The following is a 27266-nucleotide window of genomic DNA, read 5'->3' as shown; positions in this document are numbered from 1 at the left end:
CAGCAGTCTGGGGTTAGTGATGGTGTTTTCTTGCTGCCATATAGCGGGGAGGCAGTGACATTAATGGGGCGGCAGCATCCCGGTAATGAGTCGTTAAAAGAGGAGATTTGAAGCTTTACTGATCCGTTTCCATACCAACTGTCTCCGCTGCAGGACTGGATGTCTCTCAATACATGGGGAGGGGGGTGTAATGGGATTTGAGGAAGAACTTCTGGGTATAAATTCAACACAAAAACACACACACACACACACACACACACACACACACACACACACACACACACAATGCATATGGCAAAAAAACACTCAGACTCTTATGTGTGTATGTGTGTGTTTTAAGTTAATCTTCAAAGCCCCCCCCCAGAAATCCACCATGACAGGCAGAGAGCGGCGGCGAGCCCGCAGTGATTTTAATTTGAATCTGACTCTTTTTATTTCCTCTTCCGCGTTTTTTTTTTTTTTCCCACTCATTCACTGTTTGTGCGTTGCCTTTTGTTCTGGACACGTACACACAAACAGTGAAGGATGGGAGATGGGAGATTGTACTTGTTCAACGGCGAGGTGGTGCTGCTGCTGCGTTGCCATGGCAACCGGGCGTTTGCAAAAATCGACGTGATGCCAGCTCTCATCCAATATCACATATGGGCCGGGGTTTGTGGCAGGAGGAAGCAGGCGCACATGCTGTATTCTGTGTGTGTGTGTGTGTGTGTGCGCGTGTGTGTGTGTGTGTGTGTGCGTGTGTGTGTTTGTGTGTGTGTGTCCATACACACACACTGGATGCAAGGAATGTAGAATGAGGAATGAGAGAAATCATGAAAAAGAGACATATAAATTGCAAGAAGAAGAGAAAGAGGATGAGGATTATGATAATTATGCTGATGATGATGATGATGATGACACAAATTGGATTTGGGTTAAAGATAGCAAACTGTTATCACTGAACGGCAACTTCAAAGGTGTCACAAGCTGTATAAACTATGGAGATTTAAATAAAATTAAAAAAAGAAGAAGAAGAAAGAAAAGTATAATTTCACAAGTAATCTCCCACCCTGGGGCTCGTGGGTAAACCAAAACTGTGTGAAGTACGTATTCAGCTTGATCTCCCTCGAACAGCTCGGGGGCAGCGCAGGAGCTCGGCGACAGAAGAACCATGCCCATAGTTCTTTATCAAACAGAAGCAGATGTACCGAGCATGAAAGATGGTTTGTCGCTGCTCGTAAAACAGGATGCGAGAGGAAAATCAGTGTGAGAGGACGGAAGGCTTCTGCGTCTACAGGTTGTGAGGGACGGACTGAGACAGACAGACGGACTGAGACAGACAGACTGACTGACTGACGGACGGACGGACTGACTGACTGACTGACTGACGGACGGACGGACGGACGGACGGACGGACGGACGGACGGACGGACGGACTGACTGACTGACTGACTGACTGACTGACTGACTGACTGACTGACTGACTGACTGACTGACTGACTGACTGACTGACTGACTGACTGACTGACAGACAGACAGACAGACAGACAGACAGACAGACAGACAGACAGACAGACAGACAGACAGACAGACAGACAGACAGACAGACAGACAGACAGACAGACAGACAGACAGACAGACAGACAGACAGACAGACTGACGGACGGACGGACGGACTGACTGACTGATGGACTGACGGACTGACAGCTGTCTGCTGCTCAGATGTTTTGTGTTGTGTGTGGATGAGAGCAGACGTGGCTGAACACAGTGATGACACAGCTGACAGGAGAGGTGACGGATGGTGAGTGGACACTATGTGCCCACAGGGGCGGATCTACAAGTCTGGGACGTGTGAAAAATAGGAGAAATATACATATATATATATATATATATATATATATATATATATATATATATACTGTATATAGGCTAAAAGTAGACAGACCTCACAACCAGCCGGTGCAGAAGAAGGCTGCAGTCTGTGGGTCCTAGGCTTCTTCCTCAAAATAAGACATTTGAGGATGATGTTTGACCCCATGTTCACCTCACGTCCTACACCTGCTTGTAGTCGCCTGAACTTCGGAACTATGTGTGAAAAGTGGACATTTCTGTCTGAACTGACGATTAAAGCTGCATCTATTTTCAAACTGAACACGCTGAAGAGCCTGGAAAAACAAAATCTGTTTTACTGGAGAGATTCACGGTCAAGTCATCATCATCATCATCATCATCCGCAGCAGCAAAAAGAACATGAAACAAGAAAGACATAGAACGAGATATTGTAGAATCGGATATGTGATTGATTAGAAATCCTACAAGAAGATCAATACGATTTTAGACCAAATGGAACAGACTAGAAATACCGACACTAAGATGTATTGGTCAGTCTTGTGTGGGTTTTTTTCAATCAATAACAAAAATACTTGCTGGTCGCAGCTATAATCTAGTTCATTTATACTGCACCTTAGTGTGATTGCATTTCTGGGGATCTGCTAAAAATGGACGAAATACAAAGAGCTGATCTGACCACTTCTCTCCAGACGTACACAGTCCAACTGCTGAGTGAAGACAACGCGTCCTGGCAGCTGACTCCTGGATCAGCTTCTGGAACACAACAGTTGGAAGGGTCACACACACACACACACACACACACACACACACACACACATTTTTATTTGGAAGAATCTCTGTCGCCTTCAGCCATATTGTTTACTGTCCCCATTTTATTTCACGGTCAGTTCCTGTCCCGGAGCCGCAGCGGCAATAAGCAAAACAAAGTTTTAAAGTTTTAATCTCTGAATATGCAAGCAGAGCCTCTCGTCGCTCGTTTTGTTCAAGACGCTGCATTTTGTGAATCAGACTCTCTGCATCAAACACACACACGATCCAATGTCCATTTCACATTTGAGTGTCACTGGGGCAAATGTACAGAACAGGAGTGTGCCAAGGGACTTTGGGGGGGGGGGGGGGGGGGGGGGGGGGCCAGGCAGTAGGGACCTGGGGGGCCCCCCACACTGTTGTGCTGTGACACCATGGCCCCCAGCTGCTCCCACCTGGCGGCTGACTGAACCGGGGGCAACAGCAACAAGACTTTACAGTAACAAAGACTCCATCACACACAGATTCACGTACATGCAGCACGGAGAGTAAAACGCTTCAATTTCCATCCGTTCAGTCGTCTGTCGTTCACATGTTCCTGTAGCCTGTAGAGCAAATGTAAAGAGGTGAAGTGCCCTTGTGTGTGTGTGTGTGTGTGTGTGTGTGAGAGAGAGAGGTTCTTGTGGCATCAGGTTTTTTGCAGAGCTCAACACTATTTCACTCAGTCTCTCTCTCTCTCTCTGTGTGTGTGTGTGTGTGTGTGTGTGTGTGTGTGTGTGAGAGAGTGTGTGTGTGTGTGTGTGTGTGTTCTCCATCCTCTGAGGCGTTCACGGAGCCCCACCCTGCCTCCTGTGCGTGCACCATCTCGTCACACAGCACGTTTCTTGCAGCGGCAGCAGCGGGACGGGGCGCAGCGGAGCGGACAGTTGTGGAGACGGAGATGGGAGCGCAGCGATGACACGGACGCACCGGGCGGGGACGACGGCTCTGCGCGGCCGGGAGATGCTGTGCTTGATCGGAACCTGCCTCTGGCTGCCGCTCCTGGCGGAGGTACGTGGTCCCGGAGCTTTTTGAATTTGGCCTGATTTTTTTTTTTTTTTTTTTTGGTCTTGTTGATTGTTTTCATGCTTTCCTTTTATTTTTTTTCTGACCGGTTACCAGTTACGCACTGGTGACTTGTGCTGCATTTCTTTCTTTGTAATATAAGAAAACGCCTTTTAATTCGGGCTAATAACAATGGAGCTGGTGATTAGATTGATAAGCCAATAGGCTGCCAGGATTCAAGGGGAGCGCGGCCAAGCTCTTTGAGGACTGTGCGTTTTGTTTTTTTAACGCTTCTTAACGTTAAATCACGTCAAGTCATGTCCTAGTGTGTGTGTGTGTGTGTGTGTGTGTGTGTGAACTGCTCTCGGTCCTGATGATCCCTGTATCCGGGACGCGTTCCCCCAACAAAGCGGGTGCCGCTCGACCTGCGACTACGGGGGAATCGAACCTGTGCGATGGGTCTCACGCGCCAATCGCCGCGCACGATCCACTTTAGGAGCCATCGGTGATGCGTCTCTCTCACGCACAGTCCCGCACGGTCTCAATCACAACATCCCTATACCTCCACCTCCACCTCCATCACCCCCCCGCCCCCCGCAGGGGTCGGTGTCAGAACCTGCAGCCCGCGGACACGATGCAGAGACGAATCATCAGACAACACACACTGTCTTTATGGCTCAGCCTCTTTTACCCTACAGCTCCACTCTGCAATCAATTGATGAGAAGTGAATCAAAGAATCATTAGGCTCAGTCAGACTCCACTACAGTGTGTGTGTGTGTGTGTGTGTGTTGAGTTCACGTGGAGGAGCAGTGTGCAGCATTTAACCAGACCCACCGACACTGTGAAGCACAAATAGAGCTGATGAGTTTGCTTTTTGTTTTTCCCCATTTCAACTTCATTAGACAAATCGTTTGATCGGGAGGGAGCATCCTGACTCCAGCAGCAGCAGCAGCAGCATCAGCAGCACTTTTTCCTTTTTGTCAGAGCAAAGATAGCAAACATGTATACACACACACACCAGGTGAACAGCGAGGAAACGAAACGGCGGAATCTTTCAAAACAGCAAATGTCTCCATAACCGGCACACTATTATTTACTGTATAACGTGCAACATGACGTAGTTTTTCTCAGACTCTGATCTCCCACAACATGGCCCAGGTGTCCTCTGCTCACCGTGGGCCTCACCGCCTTGTGCCATGTGCAAGGAAATGTCTAAATGATGTTGCACAAGTAAGGCATAAACACACAAGTCCTCTGAGATAAATGACACAATGTTCTGTCATTCCTTGTCAAAAGTTTGCTCATTCAATAGATAGAATTTTTTCTCTCCTAACAAAAAAGACCCAGCCTCTGAAATGAGATTATTTTGAAATAGGAAATATTTTGTAGCATCATTTGGACAAAACTAACAACATGGGCAGTTTTCATCTATTTTTACAGTATTTTACAGAATAATTAGTGTATATAACTGTGAGATTAATTGATGGTGTAAATAAATAATCACTGGTTTCAGCCCTGCTATCATACGAGCTGTGATGAAAAAGAAAAATCCATAAAAATTAGGTGAGATGCTACCAATATGTTCACTGTAACCAACGCTGTATTTGTCAGAAAGTGCACACATCACTGTCGCCAAGCTTCCACCGGCACACGTTCCTCAAGGACACGTGGACAAATGTCGCTGTCCCACTTTCTGCAATTGTACTTCACGCAGGAAGCGCTTTCATTGGCCGTGACGCCTGCGAGTGGCGATAGATGGTGGGAAATGTCAACTTAAAGGCATTTCACTTGTCACAAACTGTGTGCTGTTGCTGAGAAAGGAAATATCTTGCCCCCAAAAAAGAAGAATAAATCAACTCTTTCGTTTTATTTCTTCCTGTGTGTCTGTACCCATCCTTCCCTGTAGTGTGTGTGTGTGTGTGTGTGTGTGTGTGTGTGTGTTTGAACGGCGATGCAGTGGAGGCAGGTGTCACATCATCATAAGCGATTAGCGCCATAATCGAGCCGTGTGACTGATATGAATGTTGATATCAGCACTCATGTTCACTACCACAGGTCACCTGGTCCTGCACTAATACCATTAGGTTGAGTGTGTGTGTGTGTGTGTGTGTGTGTGTGTGTGTGCGCGTGTGTGTGTGTGTGTGTGTGTGTGTGTGTGTGTGTGTGTGTTGGAGAGAAACAACCACAGAGCAGAACTCACTTGTATCAAGGTGAAATGTGTTGTATTTCCTCGTCCCTCGCTACAAGTATCCCACAGTGGCAGCTGAGTGTGTGTGTGTGTGTGAGAGAGAGAGTGTGTGAGAGAGAGAGAGTGTGTGCGTGTGTGTGTGTGTGTGTGTGTGTGTGTGAGAGAGAGAGAGAGAGTGTGTGTTTGTGTGAGAGAGAGTGTGAGAGAGAGAGTGTGTGTGTGTGTGTGTGTGAGAGAGAGTGTGTGTGTGTGTGTGTGTGTGTGTGTGTGTGTGTCCTCTCCTCCTCTGTCAGGTGCCCCGCTGAGTAGAGGTGTGACCTGATTTCTGAAATTGAAACAAACACTCCTCTGTCAGATATCATCTGACGCTGTCTAGTACTATTTGTGTGTGTGTGTGTGTGTGTGTGTGTATGTGTGTGTGTGTGTGTGTGTTTACACTGTACACTCCGTACCTTGGTGGCTTTCACCTGCCTTGTCATATTTAGTTCTTTTCTCATTCACAAAATGTGAGGAGTTTGCGAAGAACATTCCTCCATGTAAAAATTGTGCCTCTTCACATCTCAGGCGTTTCCTCGCTCGCTCACTTTGACTTGACTTTATTTCATAGTCAGAAACATAGATAGGAACCGCTTAGCGATTGCACAACCGAACCGGAAGAATACTGTAACAGACCAGGCTTGTACGTGCACATGCACAACCCCTAATGTGTGTGCAACCATGAGTCATATTCATCCTGTCCATTATAATTAATCCCCTCTCTGCTGAGGGCCTTCACTTTTTCTTTTCTTCGGATCGCTCTGAGTTAGTTTGTGCTTGAGTCATTCTGCATTAGTTTGAAATTACACAGAGCAAAACTTGAGCTGTGGTCATTCCTCATAACAACGTCTGAATCTATGTTTACCCGACAGATACTTCGTATACTGTACGAAATCTGCTGCGAGGCTTCTTTTTATTTTGTTTGCTCTTTAAAGTAACAATAGTTATTTTCACGCACGTCTAACTTGGATGTGTCATCGTTTCCCCCCCCCCGCCTGCAGGTGGTGGCTGAGGACAGCTACTTGAACGAGGTGCAGAACTCAGGTGGGTGGGAGGTGATACTCCAAACACAACACTCTCTCCCTCCATCTGTCCTCTCCTCCCACGCCCCCTCTCTTCCCTCCTCTCGTTTTCCTTCCTCTCAGTTTAACCCACATTCTGACTCAGACACCCATGAACCCCCCCTCCCTCTCTTCCTCCCGCCGTCGCCTCCCCTCCTCTTCTTCATTCCATCCTTTGGCCTCAGCCCTGCTCCCCCACTCTCGCCTTACCTCTCCTCCTCTTCCCTCCTCTGTGTTTCATGCTCCTTTTCTTCCTGTCTGCACATCCCTGAGAGGAGTGGAGGCCATGATGATGATGAGGATGATGATGATGATGATGATGGTGGTGGTGATGGGGGTTGGGGTGAGGAGCTCCTCCTTCTCAGGCTCATTTCCAGTGCTGAAATATCTGTGAAAATTAGGTGCTTTTGTTATCACAGGACAAAACGGGCACGTGGATGACAGGTTCATTTTCATAATGACGATTCAGCGAACGTTGCACGAGATGTTCGCTTTGTCCTTTGTTGCGTACAATGGTGTCAGTATCAGGTTAAATGTTGACAAAACTGAATTTTTTATTTATATATTAATGTGTGTGTTTTGTGGCGAAGACGCCGCCGCCACACACCCACCCCCCATACAGCGAGCCTCCGAGTGCGAACCGTGTCAAATACTCATTGTGGCTGGGAAATGGATTAAAGGAGCGGGGAGGCTGAGTGTTCCCATGGCGATGGGCAGAGTACCGTTGTCGTGGCAATGAGGAGGGTGTTAGCGGCAGCGTGTGTTTTTGTGTGCGTGTGTGTGTGTGTGTTTGCTGCGGGTGTTATGATGAATTAAAGAGCTTGGATGAGATACAGGACGTGGATGAGGGAGTGAAATGTAAATGTAAAAATTAATGTTGAAAATCAAACGTGCTCATTTGAAATTACAATAAAAAATAAAACATTTAATAGCTTGTTTCTTAGAGCTCCAGCGTTGATGTGAAATGAAAGTTAAGACGGAAACACAGAAAACATAACCTGGTTTACTTACGTAATGACTTTTTTTTTTTTACTTTATTAAAATTTCATCAAGCTGACATAAAAGTTTGATTACCGTTACACAGCATATACAGCCTAAAACACATTGTTTATTTATTAATTTGGCCAAACACACCAACACAGACCAACTACATACAAACAAACAAAATGAACATGAGAGAAAATAACTGAGATTTAAATTACACAAATATGTTATTGTAGTGTATGAATTAAGAATCTATCACACAACAAAGAGGCTGGTAGATATATGCCTCATTGCTAAATATCACTTTCAAAAGAAAACATAAACACTGTGTGATTAATCGATTAATCATTTAGTCGGTTATAATTAATAGACATTTTTTTGGCCTAAAATGACGTCATATCATAATAACTTTTTTTCTTGCAATATTACAACATTGCAACTTCATTGCCGAAACCTGCGCCCACAACGGCTCTAATGCTCCTTGTATACCTTTGAAATCAAACACATCCGTTGCATTTTAGTAACCGACCCGCAAATCACCGAGTCTGAGGAGCCTCCGTACGACTGACAGGGACGATGACCATCGGATCCAAGTTTGAGCCATATTCATTATCACAGGGGTTCAAATATGGATAAAGCTCCTCGCGGAAGAAACAATCGGTGAACGAGTGAATGAGCGCGGCGCTCTGTACGTCATAGAACGACGCTTGGCCCTCGTCGTAATCCACAAACACGCCGACCCTCTCCACTCTCCCCGAGTGCACCGCCACGCCCGGACAGCTGAAGGTTTCAAACTTGTCCTCCAGGAACCAGACGGCCCAGAGTCCAGAGTGAGGCCCGCGGGCGAGTACCGCTCTCCTCTGGATCGAAGCCGCGGCCACACCCAGACACCACTCGGTCTTTTGGCCCGCGAACACCTCAAAGTAAAACTTGCCCGACGAGAAGCCCCTTCGCCCCAGAACCGCGAGATGTTTCGTGAACATGCTTGGGCTCGGGTTCTGGATCCCCCGCAGACCCGAGCCCGGGCCGTATCGCACCTGTCTCCCATCGTCGGACAAAACTAGCCGGGGGTGCGCCGTGTCAGGGTCGAGCGAGACGCTCACCTCATACTGCTGAAGGCACCTCAGCGCGGCGGCGGCGGACGCGGAGAACGCGGCCACCTCCGTGCTCATTTTATCCAGCAGCTTTCGCAGTTGAGAGGCGCCGCCGCTCAGAGATTTCTGCGTGTGGCGGATCTCCCGGCGTCTGTCGAAGCTGAACGCGGACACGTCGGTGGCGCGTGGCAGGAGGGATCCGTCCGGGAAGCTCCGGAGGAAGCGGAGCTGGTCTTCGGTCTGTTTCATCTCCTTCAGCCTCGTCTCGGTCCCCCGCAGCTCGGCGAGCTCCCGCTCCATGGTGCTTTTAAAACCCTCCGCTTGTTCTTCCGCTGCTCTTTGCTTCTCCTCGATCACCTCCACGAGCTCCGCCTGGCTCTTCTGAACCTCAGACACCAGTGCTGTCAGTTCCCGCGCGCAGTTTGCTATCACATCTTTGGTTTCCCTCTTGCTTAGTTTTACCGACTCCTCCATGACCTGCAGCTTCTGTTGCCTTTCCTGGATCATCTGCTGCACTCGCGCCTCCGTGGCGTCCAGCAGCTCCCTCATCTCTCTGTACGCGTCCTGCACAGGAACAACATCGTGGCTCCCGTGCCGCGACCCGGCGCAGGCGTCACACAGCAAACCTTTATCAGTCATGCAAAACAGTGCGAGGAGGCGGAAGTGCTCCTTGCAGATCCTGTCCGTCAGGCTCGCCACAGGGTCGACCAGCGTGTGTGCCCTCAGGCCGACGGCCCGATGGTGAGGCTCCAGATGAGCGCCGCAGTAGGAGGTCAGGCACTCGAAGCAGGATTTGACAGCCTCTTGCTGGGTGTCGGTGCAAACATCGCACAGCACTGCGCAGCCAGAGTCAGCCGGCCGTTGGCCCGCGCTCCAGGCGTGGGCGTCCCTCACGTGAAGCAACGAGAACTGCGAGGCGAGCGCCGCAATGAAAGTGTTGACCTTGAGATTGGGTCTCCTCTCAAACGTTTCCTTGCAGACCGGGCACCGACAGACGCGCTCGTTGTTCCAGTAGGATGAGAGACAGGATTTGCAGAAGTTGTGTCCACACGGTGTGGAGACTGGTTGAGTGAACGTGTCCAGGCAGATTGGACAAAGAAAGTTATCCTCAGAGAAGAGGCTGAGGTTGGAGGCCATTCCTGAAAAAAATCCAAAAACAAAAAAACAGTTCAATTAAGCTGGAAAAAATTACAATATTACTACCTACCCCAGAGACTCAGAGGTCAACATTTAAACCTTGGAAACAGCCGTAATCTTCTTCCTGTTCGAGGCCTTCGACACACTAAGTCAAAATTCCTTTGACACTGGACCGACCGGAGTCTGAACTTGGAAAGAATGCACCGCAAATGGATCATGGACGAAGCTGTCTGAACTTCCTGCAATTGGTCCTAATGTCCGAAAATATCTGCTGTCCAACTTTCTAGCGCTGCAAAGGTGTAATCCTTTGTTGGATCCAGATGAGCGCGATATGCAAACAAGACGGGCATCGGTTCAATTGCTCTGAAGCTCTACTAGTGGTCAAGACACGCACAGGGTGCCGCTAAAGTCAAGTTTGAATTCGAGGATATGCCCCTGAACTCAGGACGAATCATCAAAAAGAAGAGAAAAGTTTTGATTTGAAAATATAGAAAAAAGTATCCATTGACCAACATTTGGCACAAACCAAGAGACGGCTGACACAAAAACACAGGTTACATCAGGACGGGGGAAACGCAGCTTTCATTTCACTGCACCTTTGGCACATAGAAAGCTTAGTCAAGTTTTTAAGTTGAACTAAAATCCAGCACAGTATCATGAATGATCCTCACGAAGACAGTTTAACATGTGCGAAAGCTCCAGACAACTCTGAATCTCAACCTCTTGGCCAACATGAACGAGAGAGAACCTTAATCCACTCTTCCGAAGAAAGAGTGGGAAAACCCTGTCAGCTGCTGAGGATCATGCGATATTGAAACATAAACTTTTCATTTTGTCGGACGAGACAAGACACACTTGCACTTGAGCGCAGCAGCATTTCTCAACAAAGAGCTTCAATTCGGCAGAGAGGGGGGCTGAGACTACAACCCACACATGACATAGATTCCACTTCTCGTCTGCGATCCTTTACGTTTGGCTCAGGCGTGACTTACTTACTGTACGTGAGTTGGTGTAGATCTGGGAAACAGGAAGTAAAAACTGTTTTGGTCGCTTAACATTCGGTTTCTTTTTGTGTCATGTTTCTTAAAGGGACACGCACGTTTCAATCTCTCCTGCAGGAAGCGTTTCTATTTCATACTCCAGAAGGGGCCTTTTTTGTGCATTATTTATTGTTTCAGGATAGATTTCTGTTCTACTTCCGTACATCTCTGCCTGATTGATTTCTCGTCCCTCAGAGTCTCCGGTGCGTTCAAGGCCTCCACTCCCCCGTCCTGCTCTTTCTCTCATCTTCCTCCAAAAACCGGACTCAGAACGTGTGTGTGTTTCTCTCTGCGCCACAGTGTGTGTCGGGCATAAATAAGGGTTGCTCTGGGTGGATGATGTTGCAGGACGGCCAAGCTGTGTGTGTGTGTGTGTGTGTGTGTGTGTGTGTGTGTTTTGAAGAGATAAGAGCGGTTGCAGGTTACTGGAGCACCTCCACCATTAATCATAGCTTAGCAGCTGCTCGGCATCAAAAACCCTCAAAGGTTCAGTGCGGAAAGTACTGAAATCCTGAAGAGAAATTAGAAACACAGCGAGGGAATCATTTTCCATTACATGAGAAAAAAATTCACTGTGCAATTATTTGAGCTCTGGGGGATTTCCAATGCTTTTAGAACAGACGAAGAAGCGAAGCAAATAACAAGAGCAAACGAGGAGGAAATTTGGTTTGTTGTCTTTTTTTTGCATTCTTTTCAAATCTGTGGAGCTATGGAACCCAAAAATGTTGGAAATCCATCGGATCCTTGTCGGGTTGTTAAAGGAGCTACGGCTGAAAGGGGCCGCAACACGTCGACAGGAGATCAGAAGTACATTTGTATTCCCTATTCCTCTGACAGTGGCAGATATTAAAATATGACAGAGATGCCAAAGAAGAGTCACCTACATTGACGTTATAAAGATTTAGCTGTTGCTTGACCCCGATTTAAGTTATAAATGCAGCGTTAAAATGAATATAAACTCATAGAAAATGACTGGAACGTTGCATCAATTGACCGCCACCTTTAGATTTCCAGGAGGAACGACGTGACGATACCAAAGGGACGTCGGCCTCAGACATATTGACCATCCCGAGAGCCGCGCGACACTTGATGATGTACATTACCACAAATTAAAGATTTACATGAATTGTCCAATAAACAAGAATTCAGAAGTGCTTGATCTTTATCTTAGCCAAGGTTCTTCTTTGATTATCATCAAAACAATCAAAGGTCACACCGCTTTGACCCCTGGCACTGTATAAATAAGCCTTTTGTTTTAATGCGTCTCGCTCTGCATGTTGTGATCCGCAGTGTGATTCATGTTCATCGGTACACGTGTGATGTAAGTTCTCCTCTGTTCTGTGGCCTGATTTTCTCACACTGTGACGTCGGCAGTCTGTCCGAGCTTCACTCACACATTCCTCCTGCTCGCCCGCTCACAGAAGATTACCTTGAGTATCTGGACACTGCCGTGTTAAATAAGGGGGGTGGTGGGTTAAGGTGATGGAAATTCCGCCAGTCCAGCGTGGATCAGGGAGGGGGAGTGCATTAGGAGGGATCCAGCTGTGGCACCGGACAGTGGTATGAGAATCATCCATGTAAGCTTTTATGCTCAGATAGAATACAGTCATGGGGGATAATGTTATTTCAATAAGAGCAATTCCTCTCCTCTATCCGCCTCCAAACTTTCCCCATTTCACTTCCCTTTGTTCACATTGTCCTCTCTGACCCAAATCCTCCTCCTCCTCCTTTCATCCCAAAACACCTCATTCTTCCCATCCTCCTTCACACGTACTCACTCTCTTCCCCTCCTTGCCTCCGCGTGTCCCTGTGCAGTGCCTCTGTCCTGCTCGGAGGGATTCACAGAGCTGGGATACTACAACGGCACCGTGTCCCAGACGGACTCCGGCGCCCCCTGTCTGAAGTGGACCGAGTTCCCCGACTACGTGATGCAGTACCCGGGCCGAGGGCTGGGCGACCACAGCTACTGCCGGAACCCGGACCGGGAGTCCAACCCCTGGTGTTTCTTCAGACAGAACTCTGGGGCCATTGGCTGGGCGTACTGCGACTGCCACCAGGGTGCGGCCGCCGATCACCAGCGTCTGACCCTTTGTTAAAAAGCGTTATTTCTATAGGATTTCTTTAAAGCAGAGTTAGAAAAGTGCTTTACAATTTTGAATAAAACACACAAACGAGAAAGAGAAGGCTTCAGTTAAACAGTCAAATCTGTGGTTTAAAAAAAATGTCATGCTTCCTTATTATGAACCTATTTAATTTTCCAATATTGGGGCAATTAGTTTAAACAGTGTAACAAAGGAAGAAACCTGGCTGCAGCCATTGATTATTGTCACTATCAAGTAATCTGTTGATTTCTTTTCAATCGATTGATCACGCACAGAAAATCTGCAGTGAAAATCAAACCCTCTATTGAACATGAATGAACATGAATTCAAACGAAACACCACAAGAAATTGTTTGGCACTCGAAAAAAATGACTTAAAGCTGCTCCAATAAAGAATATGAACAATAGATTGAATCGCTCTAGGTAATCCAGGGAGCTCTTTTGGCCTATTTTGGATCATTGTTTTGTTTTTTTGGCGCCAAACAGCAAACAGACACAGTTAGCGTCTGGCGTCTACCGACTAGCAGTCCTTTCGGAGTTGGTGGAGAACAAAACAGAGATAAAAGAGTACTAGAATAATTTGGCTATTAATTGATTATGAACATTTTTGTTGATCTTGCCTCTGTGGATTAATTCATTCAGGATTTGCTATTTAAAAGAACACCATATAGCACAGCATAGCATTTGACATTTGTATATTAACGCAACGGTTGTGTCCACGGTGGACAAACATCTGACTATGACTAACTATATGTGTGTGTGTGTTTTTTTCTGAGCATCGAACCTCCTCATCTCTCTCTCCGGCTCTTTAGGCGCCGCTCGGCTGGTCGGCAGCTCGTTCTCCGGCAGCGGGCGGGTGGAGGTCTACCTGAACGGCCAGTGGGGGGCGGTGTGCGACTCGCACTGGACGGACAGAGACGCCAGTGTGGTCTGCAGGCAGCTGGGCCTGAGGTAGGCGAAAACTCTGATCCGTTAGTCCTGTATAAATACTTATACAACAGTGGGAAAGTACACGATTACAAGTAAAAGCCCTGCATTGAAAATGTTATTGAAGTAAAAGTAGTAAGTTTCCTTTATTCGTCCTACGACGGGGAAATTTGTGAATCAGAAAGTATAAACAGGAAAATAAGAATGTTCTAAGCTTACGTTTAAATGAAATGAAGTACTAGTATAAGATATTATAAAAAAGAGAATAATCAAGTAGTTCTCGAGTACATTTGTCCTCGTTGGTGACGTCCTTGTTTCTGAACAGTGACATTGGCACGGCGCTGCAGCACTCGCAGTTCGGCTCGGGCTCCGGCCTCTTCCACTACGAGCGTCTGGGTTGCCGCGGGGATGAGAACGCCCTGAGTAACTGCCGGAGCCGGACGTTCGTCACCGGCGACTGTAGCCATGGCAACGAGGCAGCAGTGCTGTGCGCGCCGCCAGAAGGTCAGTGTGACTTCTGCACTGTCATGGCAACTAGAAACCTGAGAGACACAGATTGATTTTCCTCTCATAAAAATACATAAATGTGATTTTATTTGACGCATCCCTACTTTGGCAATTGAAGTCATAGAATTGAAACGAGAATGAATTCGAGGGAGACAGAGACTATCTGAGGCAGAAAGGATGCCGCTGCAGGGTTTCAGGTACGACTGCACTCTCCTGATTTGCAGGCAGTGGACCTCCGCTGCGTTTGGTCGGAGGCGAGGAAGACTTTGAAGGTCGAGTGGAGGTGTTTCACACCGGACGGTGGGGCTCCGTCTGCGATGACCAATGGGACGACAGAGATGCCGAAGTGGTCTGCAGGCAGCTCGGTTTTGGGTTTGTTGTTTTGTTTTTTTACACACTTCACCAGGTTATCACACAGTATATGTGGTGACCTTTCTCCTCTGTCCTGGCTCTTAACTACAGGGTTAATGTGTTTAATCACGCTTTAAGGCATAAAGCTGTGGTTGTTGTATCTAAGTCTCAAAGAGACAAAGACAAACACCAACTGGGGCTGCAACTAACTTCTTATTTCTCTTCATTATCAATGAATCTGCTGATTCAATTATTCAAAAATAAAAAAAAATAAAAAATACAATTCAAAAACCCCAAATATTCAATTTACTACTATGTCTGACACCGACAATACATCTCTCAGTACTTTGTGACTTCTCTTACCTGTCTGTGACCTCACCTCCATTCATCCCTAAGACGTCGATGTTTGAAAACGATTGGGAACTGCATTTTTAATTTTTTTGAAAATTATGCAGGAATTGTGTGGGATCGACTCAAAATAAAACTACAGTCGTCCACTTCGACGTTGTGATTCACTGGTGTGTCATAAATGGTTTCTGGACAACGATGGAGCTCCGCCAGGATACAGATAGTACTTGATAATGGGATCGGCTCATCGTTGGTGTCGGTCTTTTCCATGGGATATGTTGGCGATCATGCAGAATATGAGCAGCTTATACTGGAGTATAAATAGACACGCAACAAACTACTGGAAACAGACATGGGCACGACGGATGCTCACCTGCTGTGTTATGTAATGTACTATTGTATTACATTGAACGTAAAATATCCTCAAATGAAGGCACGTGTAATTCATCCCTCTACAGCACTTTTGATCTAAATCTACCTTTATATACTGTATATATATATATATATATATATATTCTACGGAGTGACCAGGAGGAAGTTAAATTTACAGGATGTCTCCCTCTTCCCTGCTCCTGTTTGGTGGTAGTGAAGTTTAACAAGTCCGCTGGTGCTGAAAGAAGGTTTAATTGCCCACTTTCTGTTTCGGGGGTGAGCCGCGGTGAGGAGGGGGAGAAACCTCCTTGTTAACACAGTCGGAGTGAGAAGGGCAAGTGTGTGTGGAGATAAAGGAATCGGAATTATAGACAACCTGTAAACCAAAGAGAGGAAATGAGTAGGAAGCTACTTTGAATCATAGACATGGGACATGTCTTTGCAGTTTGGGTATTTTCACTATAAACTAGATTTAGCGACCACTCCCTTTACCAGCAAATGCAATACAGCGGAGTTATATTTGCTGACGTGTTTGCGGTGGATTAAATCTTCGTCAACACTTTGGGGCAGAAGATATCGGTGTCGTTTGGATCAAGGTTTTTCCTCACTTAATCCGGAGGAAACGACTCTGCCTTTTAGGCAGATGACACCTGAGTTTGTGCGGGTGTGCGGCTGTACGCTGCGGAGAAGGTTTAAACGTCCGTGGACAACTTGGAAGAGTCGAACAGCGACGAAGCTGTGTCTGTGGAGGAAGGGGGAGAGGGAGGGAGGGAGGGGGAGAGAGAGAGAGAGAGAGAGAGAGAGAGGGGGGGAGAGACAAATTCATCCATGTTGGGCATTAAGTTCCATTTCATCTCCTCAAACACAGAGGGACACGTCGCCATCTGTGTGTGTGTGTGTGTGTGTGTGTGTGCGTGTGTGTGTGCGCGCTTCTACATAATGCATGTCTGGATATAGATGACCAGGTTCCCACATGGCAGCACGCAGGCGCCGAGGCGTGGTGAATGATTTGCTTGTTTCCCACCTGGATAGTTTTTTTCTTTCCTCTCTCTCCCTGTGAAAGACAACATTTATACTCTTTCCCTTGTTTTTCTTTTCGGGTTTATTTGTCCTGAACACAGACGTCCCTCGTCTACTTGATTTATAAGGCAATTTTCTACTTTCGTAATGGAACGTTCAAAATAATAATGCTTATAAAAAAGATGAAGGAGGAAGGAGTTCAGCATCCTGTCGTCCGAATCCATTCTATATATTCTCTGCATGTTATTTTCAGCCTCAACATGGACACAGCATTTTGTTATCAATAAATGATCACCGCATGAATGCAACAACATCCTATTCATTATTTATTCTGATGACTTGACTTTTTTTTTTTTTACATCCAGGAGGTCGGCAGGTATGGAATTCATATGCACCTGGCAGTAGAAATAAACACATTTACCTCCTGTGTGTGTGTGTGTGTGTGTGTGTTACAGGGGCGTGGCGAAGGCCTGGTCGTGGGCTCACTTCGGTCAGGGTTCAGGCCCGATCCTGCTGGACGCCGTGAGGTGCACAGGAAACGAGCTCTTCCTGGATCAGTGTCCCCACGGCGACTGGGAGCAACACAACTGCGACCACATGGAGGATGCTGGGGTCTCCTGCAGCCCTTACACAGGTACACACACACACACGCACACACGCACACACGCGCACACACACACGCACACACACACACGCACGCACGCACGCACGCACGCACGCGCACGCACGCACGCACACACACACGCACACACGCACACTGATGGGCATATAAAGCTTGCTATTCATAGACCCTGAGCATCAATAAATCATTACCCCGTGAAGCGGCAGCATCCTCAGTGTGACAGACAGAAACAGGATTAATGGGAAACGAAGAAGTAACACAACAGCACAAGCATCGACTGGCACCAAACAGCGGCTGTCATTCATCCAACCAATCGAAAGATATATTAATTAATCTGAGCACGATTCATTAAAGGGGCAAATGCAGCATGTGTAAAATGTAATGCAGTGTCAAGTCGAGAGTGTATCCGCCGTTTAATCGCATTGACGGCCGTTAAGTGACTCGATAATCACGGCGGCGTGAAACGGTTTCAGATGGCGTGGTGCGTCTGGTGGGAGGCGACAGTCCCTGGGAGGGTCGAGTGGAAGTTCTCCACAACGGCGACTGGGGCACGGTGTGTGACGACCACTGGACCCAGCAGCATGCGGAGGTGGTCTGCAGACAGCTGGGCTACAGGTATGGACACTGTGTACACCTTCCTTCTCCAACAGCTTCAAACACACCCAATGTAATTATCACGGTCAACAGTTATGGTTCTATGCAACGAGAGAACTTCTTTAGTTTTGTGCTCCTCTCACTGGTTTGAATGTCACCGTGCCGCAATCAGGCCTTGCCAATATTTCAACCAAGATCCGAGGACAGGTTTGTTTGTTCATCGCCGGCTGCTAATAAAGGCTGAGGAAAGAAAAGGAAGCACAGGAGAGTGGAATCACTTGTGGCCCCACGACCAGCGCAGCAGCTCAGATGATTGATGAATTATAATATACATTTCCACCGAGCCAGTTCCATCATTAACGCAGCAAAGTCGTGTTACACTCACCACGCTGCTTTTCTGTTGTTTAACAGAAACCATGTTTTGGTTCTTGTTTCTTCTTTCTTTTTTTCCGCCTTCACATTGAAACCCTCCCTTTTAAAAATGGTAGACTGCAAGTCATTTAATGTGAAGATGCTTGAGGATGTGTTGAGTTTCATTCACGGTACATTAACCTTGCTCGGGGGACGGGGACGGGGGGACGGGGGGTCGCAGGATGCAAAGTGGAACATCTGGCTCTTGCCGCACTGATGGAATTAGTGAATTCATTCAGGAGAAGGTAAATGTGGAGGAGGTTGTGAGTGTGGAACAGGGGAAATTAGAATTTTAGGCCCGTTTCTACCTGTAATCAATTTTTATTAAACCACAGCCGCACTGTCCTGAGGCAGATGAGCTGAACTTGAGAGTTAGAGCGTCTCGTCTTCACTGACCTCTACAGGTAACTCACCGCCGGCTGTGGGGACAGACGTTAACATAGCAGCTAAAAAATAATACAACTTTTAGGGGGATTTAAAGTGCAGTGTATTTCTGGTGCACAGTGGAAGATGACAGTTGCTTAGATAAATCACAAAAACCTTTCACTCTGATCAAAACAACAGCAACAATATAACTCCGGCAAGGACCCAAGTGGAGACTCTGAAACAGGATAAAGAAAAAAACTAACAAGGAAAAAACAACAAAAGAAACAAGTGGACAGACGTAGAAAAGTAATATTCACCAACAATGAAAGCATAGAGCAAAAGAAACTGTCCAACACTTGCTTTACATGTTCGCTTCACATTAATCCGCTGCTTTATTGATTGAAATTTATACTTAATAGTTAATATTACTTTTATCTTTATTTCTAAATGTATTACTAATATAGTTATGCTTATCAAAAATATACTTTTTTTATCACAAAAAATAAATTCATTACCAATTTCATATATCTCAATCATATTGTCTAGCTATCTTTTTATATGGGTTTATTATCATATTAAAAATATACAATGAATGTAATATAACATACAATATCATGATCACTATCGTTATTCTACTACTTTTCTTTTCACTGTACTCATGTATTATACTCTGTGGCACATTCACATCATTATATTATGTAAGTTTTATTATTGTTCCAGCGGATTTGATTTCATTATCACCACAGGGACGTTGTTTTCTTATCATAACAGTAATATTACTGTAGATATATAACATTGTCGCTGCCCAGGCATGCTGGGATATTTTGTTTTCTATACTGTACCTGCTGTAATGTATGGTTGGGGCAGTTGGGTCAGGAAGCTGTGCGGCTGTTTGTCTCGCTGTGCTGACATTGGTCAAATTCAGCGCTGTAGTCTGCTTATTTCCCCGGAGTGTCTGCGTCAAATTGGACATGAAGAATACAAAGTTAAAGAGAAAAAAAGGAGACATTAATAACATCAAACTCACTGTGAAACTGCTGGAGTTTTCTAAAATGTTTCACTTGTACTTTTTAAAGTATTCGGACACTTCACAAGACTCTAACGTCTGCTCCGCCTGCAGGGGTCACGCCGAGGTCGTGTCGGACGGCACTTTCGGGGAGGGCGTCGGCCTGATCCTCCTGGACGACGTGCACTGCGCGGGCTCCGAGACCTCGCTGCTGGACTGTCCGCACGGGATCTGGGGCCGGACCGACTGCTCTCACGGCGAGGACGTCGGGGTTCGCTGCAGGGCCCGATCCGGCCTGGAGACCAACGAGGTGCCGGTCATCGCGCCTTCCACGGGTGAGCGATGAGAGATGAGGACGGACAAAGTCTATTAAACCTCTGATACCGATGAGAGTCAGTCAGCACATTCACACAATGATATGTTTTCAATCCCCCCCCCTCCCCAACCGTCAGCCCCCAGTTTGTATGGATCAAAAAAAATCATCAGGCCCAAAATTGATCACGTGAATGAAAGCTTCAAAAGGCAGCGAGGTGCCTGAGCTCCTGTCTCAGATTTTGAATCAGATTATTTAGAATTAAACCTTTTATTCATTTAACGGCTGAAAAAAAACAAACAGATTCTCCATCTGTTGGATCGACCTTTAATCCAAAGATGGGCCTTTCAGACGGTTCTGCAGCAATCAGGACTATGAGCTCCACATTTAAAGCCATTGTAACGAGAGCAAAAGAAGGGAGGAGGAAAGAAACGAGGGCGGGGAAAAACAAAGGGGCTCTCATCGCACTGCAATGCAGAAGTTTGATGACTGTGCAACTGCAATTAATTTTGTGCCTGAAAAGGACAAGCAGGTCCCTGCAGAGCGCTGGGCTCCTGCCAGGCCCGGAGCTATTTACTTCACCTAAGCAAACTCAGATGCAGTTTTGGCACCGGAATCCGCTTCTCGATCGCATCGACGATAAAGCACAGGATGCAAAGAAAAATCGGCCCACCCGCGAACGACTGAAAGTCGCCGCTCTCGTCTCCTTTTGTGGCCGCTGCATCGTTCCCTCGTTGTGAAAAACGCTGCTGTTTGAGTTTAAATGCCACATGTTGACAGCGGAGGGAATAAAGCGGCGTCCACCGTCTCCGGAGGCCCCCTCCTGTCGACGCGCAGGCGGGCCATTAGAATGAGAGTGGAGGCTGCTGGGTGAAAAACACGCCAGGGGGCCAGGTGACATTTGAGGCTGTCAGCGAACATGTAACTCGAGTGTGTAGAGATGCCCACGCACATGAATGTCAACGAGAGTTTGGTCTCGTCTTCTTTCTGTCAGGTCCCCTGGTGCGTCTGGTGGGTGGCGGCAGCAGAAAGGAGGGTCGAGTCGAGGTGTATCTCCATGGCGACTGGGGGAGCATTTGCGACTCAGGTTGGAACGACCTGAACGCCGCCGTGGTGTGCAGACAGCTTGGCCACAGGTGAATGGGAAAAGTTCACGAAAGAAGAACATTCTCATTGTTCATTGTTCACACGTTCATTCTCTCCCACACATCTCATTCCTCTCAGCGGCGGCGCGGTAGCAGCCCGAGGGTTCGGTCAGGGCAAGGGGCCCATTCACCTGGACCAGGTGCGGTGCACGGGGAAGGAGGAGTTCCTGGGAGAGTGCCCCTCTCTGGGTCAGAGCTTCCAGAGCTGCCGGCGGCGGGAGGACGCAGGGGCGCGGTGTGACGCCGCGCCGACGCAGGAGTCGGCGGCGCAGGCCAAACCCGAGGAGCGGAGCTGCGGGCTGCGGAAGCTGGTGGTGGGGGAGGGGGAGGGGAGCAAGGGGAGGAGCCAGGGAGAGGAAAACACGCTCAGGTAAGATTTAGGACTGCGTTTGGTCGCGTGACCTCTCCCGTTTTCCTCTGACCGCTTTGACGTGTGTGTGAATACGGAACACACAATACAAAATGCAACGAGACTTACATCCAATTTTTTTGGTGCATTGCTACATTTTATGGGCGTGTTGCTTTCAGTTCAAAGAACAAGAAGGTGACCGAGTTCCTGTCTGGGAAATTTCAACGGGATATATTGTGATTTAGAATTCTTTAGAATTTCTCCAGGATCCATATTTATGTTTTTAAAGCAACACACATGAACTTCTTTTTTGATGAATTTCTTTCAAAGATCGGGGGGCTGCCGACAGTCAAAGATGAAATTTATGTTTTTTTAACATTAGATTTTAAAAACTAGCTTTGCTTCCATCGACTTCTGCCACCGTCGACCAGTGAGAACAAATACTCTGCATAGTACTTTTAATTAAAAATGACATTAAATAAATCTGGGTTGTTTTTTTTCCCTCCCTGTGGGTGAGATGCCTCAGTTCTATACAACACATACTTTGTGAACAAACATCCGACGCTCAAACATTGAGGAAGGAGAGCTAATTTTGTCCGCGATCTTTTTCTCCCGTGTCTCTCTCAGGACCACGTGGCCGTGGCAGGTGTCAGTGTGGCTTCAATCCCAAGAGAAAGATGGCGGTCCTCTCTGCAGCGGCACCCTGATCAGCCCCTGCTGGGCCCTGACCTCTGCGCACTGCGTCAGCAGGTAAACCCTGACCCCTGAGCTCTAAATCACTTCAGCGGCACCAGCTCACACTGACAGGTATAAATCCTCCTGGAGCTTCATCTCTCTCTCGCTCTCCTCCAGGTTCGGCAGCGATCCGTCCAGGTACGTGGTGCGCGTCGGGGCGTCGGAGCGGACGCTCACTCCGGAGCGGGTGGTGGTTCACAGGAAGTACAAGGGTCAGAGCGGAGGTCACGATCTGGCCCTGATGAAGCTGCCCAGCGCCAAGGGCCACTGTCTGACCTTTGACCCCAACACGAACGCAGCGTGCCTCTCGGCCGCAGACACCGAATCGGGGGGCAACGCTCCGTCCTCTTGTGTTGTCATGGTTACCGCTGCGTGGACAGGACCAGGTATGTATGTTTTTTTCTTCCTCTCCAAGATCAGAATGTATCTGAAGATTGGTTTTAGAGAAGATGGTCAAAATGGCGACCTGCTAAACGTAAGCATGGTAGCATCATCAATGAACTAATTGTTTCTCTTTAATCTTTCTCCGTCTTCTCCTCCAGACTCCGTTCTTGCGTCCTGGGTCCCTCTGATGTCGTCCTGGCAGTGTAAGAAGCGCTATGGCGACAGCTTCTCCAGCCACGGCACACTGTGCGCTGGCAGTCCTCCAGACACCAGCCTCCTCCATGGCAACAGTTGCCAGGGCAACTCCGGAGGCGGGCTGCTGTGTCAGGGCGAGACGGGTCGATGGGTCCTCACCGGGCTCGTCGCCGGGGGTTACAGCTGCGCTGACCCTTCCTCCCCTGCGCTCTACACCCGCGTCAGCCGCTTCAGGAGCTGGATCGACGAGGTCGTCGGCGTGCGAGAGGAGCCGCAGGCGCACACGCAGACACGAGGAGATCTGACACACAACGATCTGACGCACGCACGCGAGGAACGCGCGCACGGCGAGGGCAAAGACGAATACTTCCACACGCACGGCAAGGTCAAACCCGCACACGATCAGCAGCAGACCAACGAAATCGGCGAGATTAAACAGAAACACGCGCACGCTCATCATCCACACACTGATCAGCATGTCGACGTGCACACTAAGAGCACACACGCCCACCACGTAGGGGAATCAGACACAAACACACAGATCCTGGTCTGATCGAGGCTGTGCCATAGGCTTACCATCTGTGCCATGTGACCGCCTGAGGAGGAGGAGGAGGAGGAGGAGGAGGAGGAGGAGGGTTAAAGGAAGATGCTCTTAACTTAAAGTCAGTAAAAATGACCGTCGCTGTGCTCGTTTCAGATCTGAACTCAGTGTTGTGAATCCCCAAGTGTTTGCGGTTGCTCGTCGTCGGCCGGGGGCACAGTGATGTGGGCAGACGTTTCCAGGACGGACGACGGCGCGCGTGGGCGGCGATTTGTGGCGCTTTTCCATGTGTGTTACAGCCCGTCGCGAGCCAGAGCGATGACTGATGCGTCGGCAAATGTTCAGATCCATCCGGCGTGCGGACGCGAGGGGGCCCGTCTCGGACACTGAAAATCAAAAAAAAACTCGGCATGGCATGTAATTTTAAGGACAATAGTGTTAGCATAAGAGCATTTCGGCGGACATGTCAGAGATGGTCACACGAGAATCTGCGCTAAAACAAAATTTAACCTATTATTGTGTGTCTTCTGTGTGAGCTGTTAGAAGATCTCTGTTAGGTAACAAAACGCCAACCAACCAACCATAAGAGCATCTAGTATAAAGGCTGAATGCATTTCATCACTGTTCCTCTAAACTCCAAACGAGTTACTGTACATTTGGATACAAATTCAGAAGTGGGTGATTTTTTGCTTTTTGCAAACAGGGCTCCTCTCTTCAGGCTGTTGCCTCGTACCTTTACTGGTGCAAGTGCTGTTGCTCATTTAGACCCACGACTAAGCTGCTGTGTTTAACCCGGGACCATGCCAGTGATTTAGCATGTTTTTTGTGTTTTTATTGGGAATAATGTGGATTTAACTCTGCTGCTGACGAGTCTGAAAGAGCGACCAGAGGGAATTGAATTCGCAATTTTCATTCCCATTGTCATCCAATTACGTATCTCAAAAACCTGACAGTGAAGCGACACAGAAATGAACTGGGAAATCAAAATGGAAACACACATCAACAGTAATAAAAGGAGGAATGTTGTACAAACATCAGGAAATCCGTCTTAAAGTGCGTCCGTGACGACACCGGCCGTGTTCACCTTGGTACGACTGGTTCTTGGTTATCATTTCCTGTGTAAACTGTCTTTGGGTGTCTTAAAAAGCGCTCTCCCATTATCATATTTTATTATAATTAATATTACTGTAGTAGTAGTAGTAGTAGCAGTGATTAGTGGTAGTAATATTAGTAGCAGTACCTTCCACTGTCAAACACAGAGGAAACTCTTTTTGCAAAGGGTTTATCAATTGTTTTTAATGGCTTTATTTGTGGTGAGTTAAATTTTTTTACTAGTAATTTATGAACCCAGCTTATATTTTGTTAATCCACAACTTTTGCCTTGTCGTTAAAATCACAGGTGACTTACTCACTTTAACTTTGTGAACGTTAATGACATGAACACTTATGTTTATAAGTGTTCATAATAATAGGTTAAAGACTTGATATTGGAAAGCTCTCAGATCCTTGCGACCCCAAAATTGCTAACAAAGCATTAATACATCATTTATTAACCATTAAAAAGTAAATACTTGCATTTTTTCTTTTAAAAGATGCACAATGCTCAAATCAAAGTCTGCTGTTGAACCATCAGCGTATGAAGTATGAAGCTTTTTGTCTCCGTTGTGTTGCAAATGCAACAATCTTCCCAAAAACCATTCACCACTTTCCAGGCAGCTGTTTGTTTCCATTGATTTTTATGCAATATGAAAAAAAAAGAAGAAAAAAAATCAATGAACACAATCTGGAAACATGAGAGTAAAAACATTTTTTTGCCAGAGTTGTCATTGTTGCTGTGAGGTAATTCCCGAGCAGGTCAATTAAACTGCATTACCCCGCGAAAAACAACCTTTTAAAACATTATCTTGCAGGTTTTAAGATTCCGCTGATCAATTTTCTATTCCAAAGGGAAAAAGGAGGAAACAGCGGCTGCCTGGAAAACAGGAAAAATACACAAACTGGAACACTTCAAATATGGTTATATGGTTTTGTCAGCAGATTCATCAAGTGTACACAATCTGTTGTTGCGCGTTTGTGGAACACTGGTATGGTCCCCTTTAATTGTACAGGACAATTCTCTCCTTTTAAAAAGCCATCGGAGGCCGACTGTTGCGTTGTGAAATATCTTTTTTCTACTGATTCCCGCTTATGGCTCTAGATAGATGAACGTGTAGGCAGATAGATGAACGTGTAGGCAGATAGATGAACGGGTAGGCAGAGAGATGAACGGGTAGGCAGATAGATGAACGGGTAGGCAGATAGATGAATGGGTAGGCAGAGAGATGAACGGGTAGGCAGATAGATGAACGGGTAGGCAGATAGATGAACGGGTAGGCAGAGAGATGAACGGGTAGGCAGATAGATGAACGGGTAGGGAGATAGATGAACGGGTAGGCAGATAGATGAACGGGTAGTTAGATAGATGAACGGGTAGGGAGATAGATGAACGGGTAGGCAGATAGATGAACGGGTAGGCAGATAGATGAACGGGTAGTTAGATAGATGAACGGGTAGGGAGATAGATGAACGGGTAGGGAGATAGATGAACGGGTAGGCAGATAGACGGGTAGATAGCTACATGCTCCAGAGTTTAGATAGTACGTGTGCTGCATTTTTAGATAGCTGAACTACTGTGGAAGTTAAATGTTGTCTGTTCTGTTGTTGGCTGAGCAGATGTGTGATCAGTCCAGAAGATGGCGACATTGCTCTATTTTCACAGGGGCCACCTCTCCCTGGATGATGTTGGGCCCTGATGATGATGTTGATGACGATGATGGTTCTTTTTTCTTTTCTCTTTTTTATACTCTTGCTGTAAGTGTACGGACTTGACTTGTGCTTCGATGTGCTGTGAACCGCTGTGTCGTGAAGCATCGTGTGACCCGCGAACTGCTGCTGTTCCCTCCAACACGGCTCCCCGTCCCGATGCCCGTTGTTATGATCCTGTACATACAAACCCCCCCCCCCCCCCCCCCCCCCCCCCCCCGTTCCCGAGACTTTGGATGTTTCAACCATGCAGAAACCGTGGGTTCATGTAAATACTGTTATGTCTATACAGCTGGATGGTGAGGGGAGCAGAGGGGGAGTGTTAAAGACGGAGGCCTATACTTCAACTGTGCTACTCCACCCATCAGCTGTCCCTCAGTGTAACGTGCTGAATCATGGTTGAGTATTAAAAACATATACCTGGTGAGAAAAGGTTGTCGTTGGTGGTGTGGTCTCTCTTCTCTTCTCTTCTCTGTTCCTCCCAGTTTTCTTTTCATGCTGAAGTAGCCAAATAATAGTTATTATGTAATATGCAAAGGGTAAAGTTCTCTGGTATGTATTTGATAAAATAAAAATATTCTCTACAGGGATAATAAGACATTTACCAAACCCCCCAAAACATGGATTTTACAAGCTAGGGTACAAAAAAAGGAAAACGTTCCTCACAAAACATTTATTGCTTCACCATAATTGATTAGTTAATCTGCTCAGCCGCTGCCCCCAGTCACTCGTGATCCCCGTTAATCTTTCCTTGTGTTTGAATGTTTTTTTCCTTTTGGTTTTGGGATCAGAGGATTCCCCCCTTGTGTCTCTCATTCAAATATTTATTCAGAACTGTAGATAAAAGTGTTGTATAATGAGCGTCAGCTCTGGGACACGGCTGAAAGTTATTGAAAATATGTTGAAGTCTTTGTACGTTGGGCTTCATTTATTGGAATAAAAAAAAGTATTTATGTTGGGGGCATAAACCTCTGGACAAATAATATCTTTAGTTGCATATTTCGTAGTGAAACAG

At 46.9% G+C, this 27266-nt stretch overlaps 2 protein-coding genes across 5 annotated transcripts; one reads left to right on the top strand and one right to left on the bottom strand.

Annotated features, from left to right (window-relative positions):
* Nucleotides 1-3349: 3349 nt before the first annotated feature.
* LOC118287868 (neurotrypsin-like) lies at nucleotides 3350-26687 on the top strand. Its single transcript, XM_035613459.2, has 14 exons — nucleotides 3350-3627; nucleotides 6848-6890; nucleotides 12978-13220; nucleotides 14076-14214; nucleotides 14516-14694; nucleotides 14922-15069; nucleotides 17244-17422; nucleotides 17884-18025; nucleotides 19902-20122; nucleotides 21095-21236; nucleotides 21325-21615; nucleotides 22222-22344; nucleotides 22447-22715; nucleotides 22872-26687. The coding sequence occupies exons 1-14, from the start codon at nucleotides 3532-3534 to the stop codon at nucleotides 23459-23461; spliced, it is 2805 nt and encodes a 934-aa protein (XP_035469352.1). The 5' UTR covers nucleotides 3350-3531; the 3' UTR covers nucleotides 23462-26687.
* LOC118287873 (E3 ubiquitin-protein ligase TRIM69-like) lies at nucleotides 7910-11246 on the bottom strand. Of its 4 annotated transcripts, none has more exons than XM_047327739.1 (2): nucleotides 11119-11246; nucleotides 7910-10124 (listed from the first exon to the last, which is right to left on the bottom strand). In XM_047327739.1, the coding sequence occupies exon 2, from the start codon at nucleotides 10120-10122 to the stop codon at nucleotides 8428-8430; it is 1695 nt and encodes a 564-aa protein (XP_047183695.1). In that variant the 5' UTR covers nucleotides 10123-10124; nucleotides 11119-11246; the 3' UTR covers nucleotides 7910-8427. The 4 variants fall into 4 exon arrangements, with proteins under 4 accessions (XP_047183695.1, XP_047183694.1, XP_047183693.1 ...); XM_047327738.1 differs by having other exon boundaries at nucleotides 11115-11201; XM_047327737.1 differs by having other exon boundaries at nucleotides 11054-11128.
* Nucleotides 26688-27266: the final 579 nt, after the last annotated feature.

The sequence above is a fragment of the Scophthalmus maximus genome, chromosome 16, assembly GCF_022379125.1.
Source record: "Scophthalmus maximus strain ysfricsl-2021 chromosome 16, ASM2237912v1, whole genome shotgun sequence".
Classification (NCBI taxonomy): domain Eukaryota; kingdom Metazoa; phylum Chordata; class Actinopteri; order Pleuronectiformes; family Scophthalmidae; genus Scophthalmus; species Scophthalmus maximus.
This window is presented reverse-complemented; position numbering and strand designations above follow the sequence as displayed.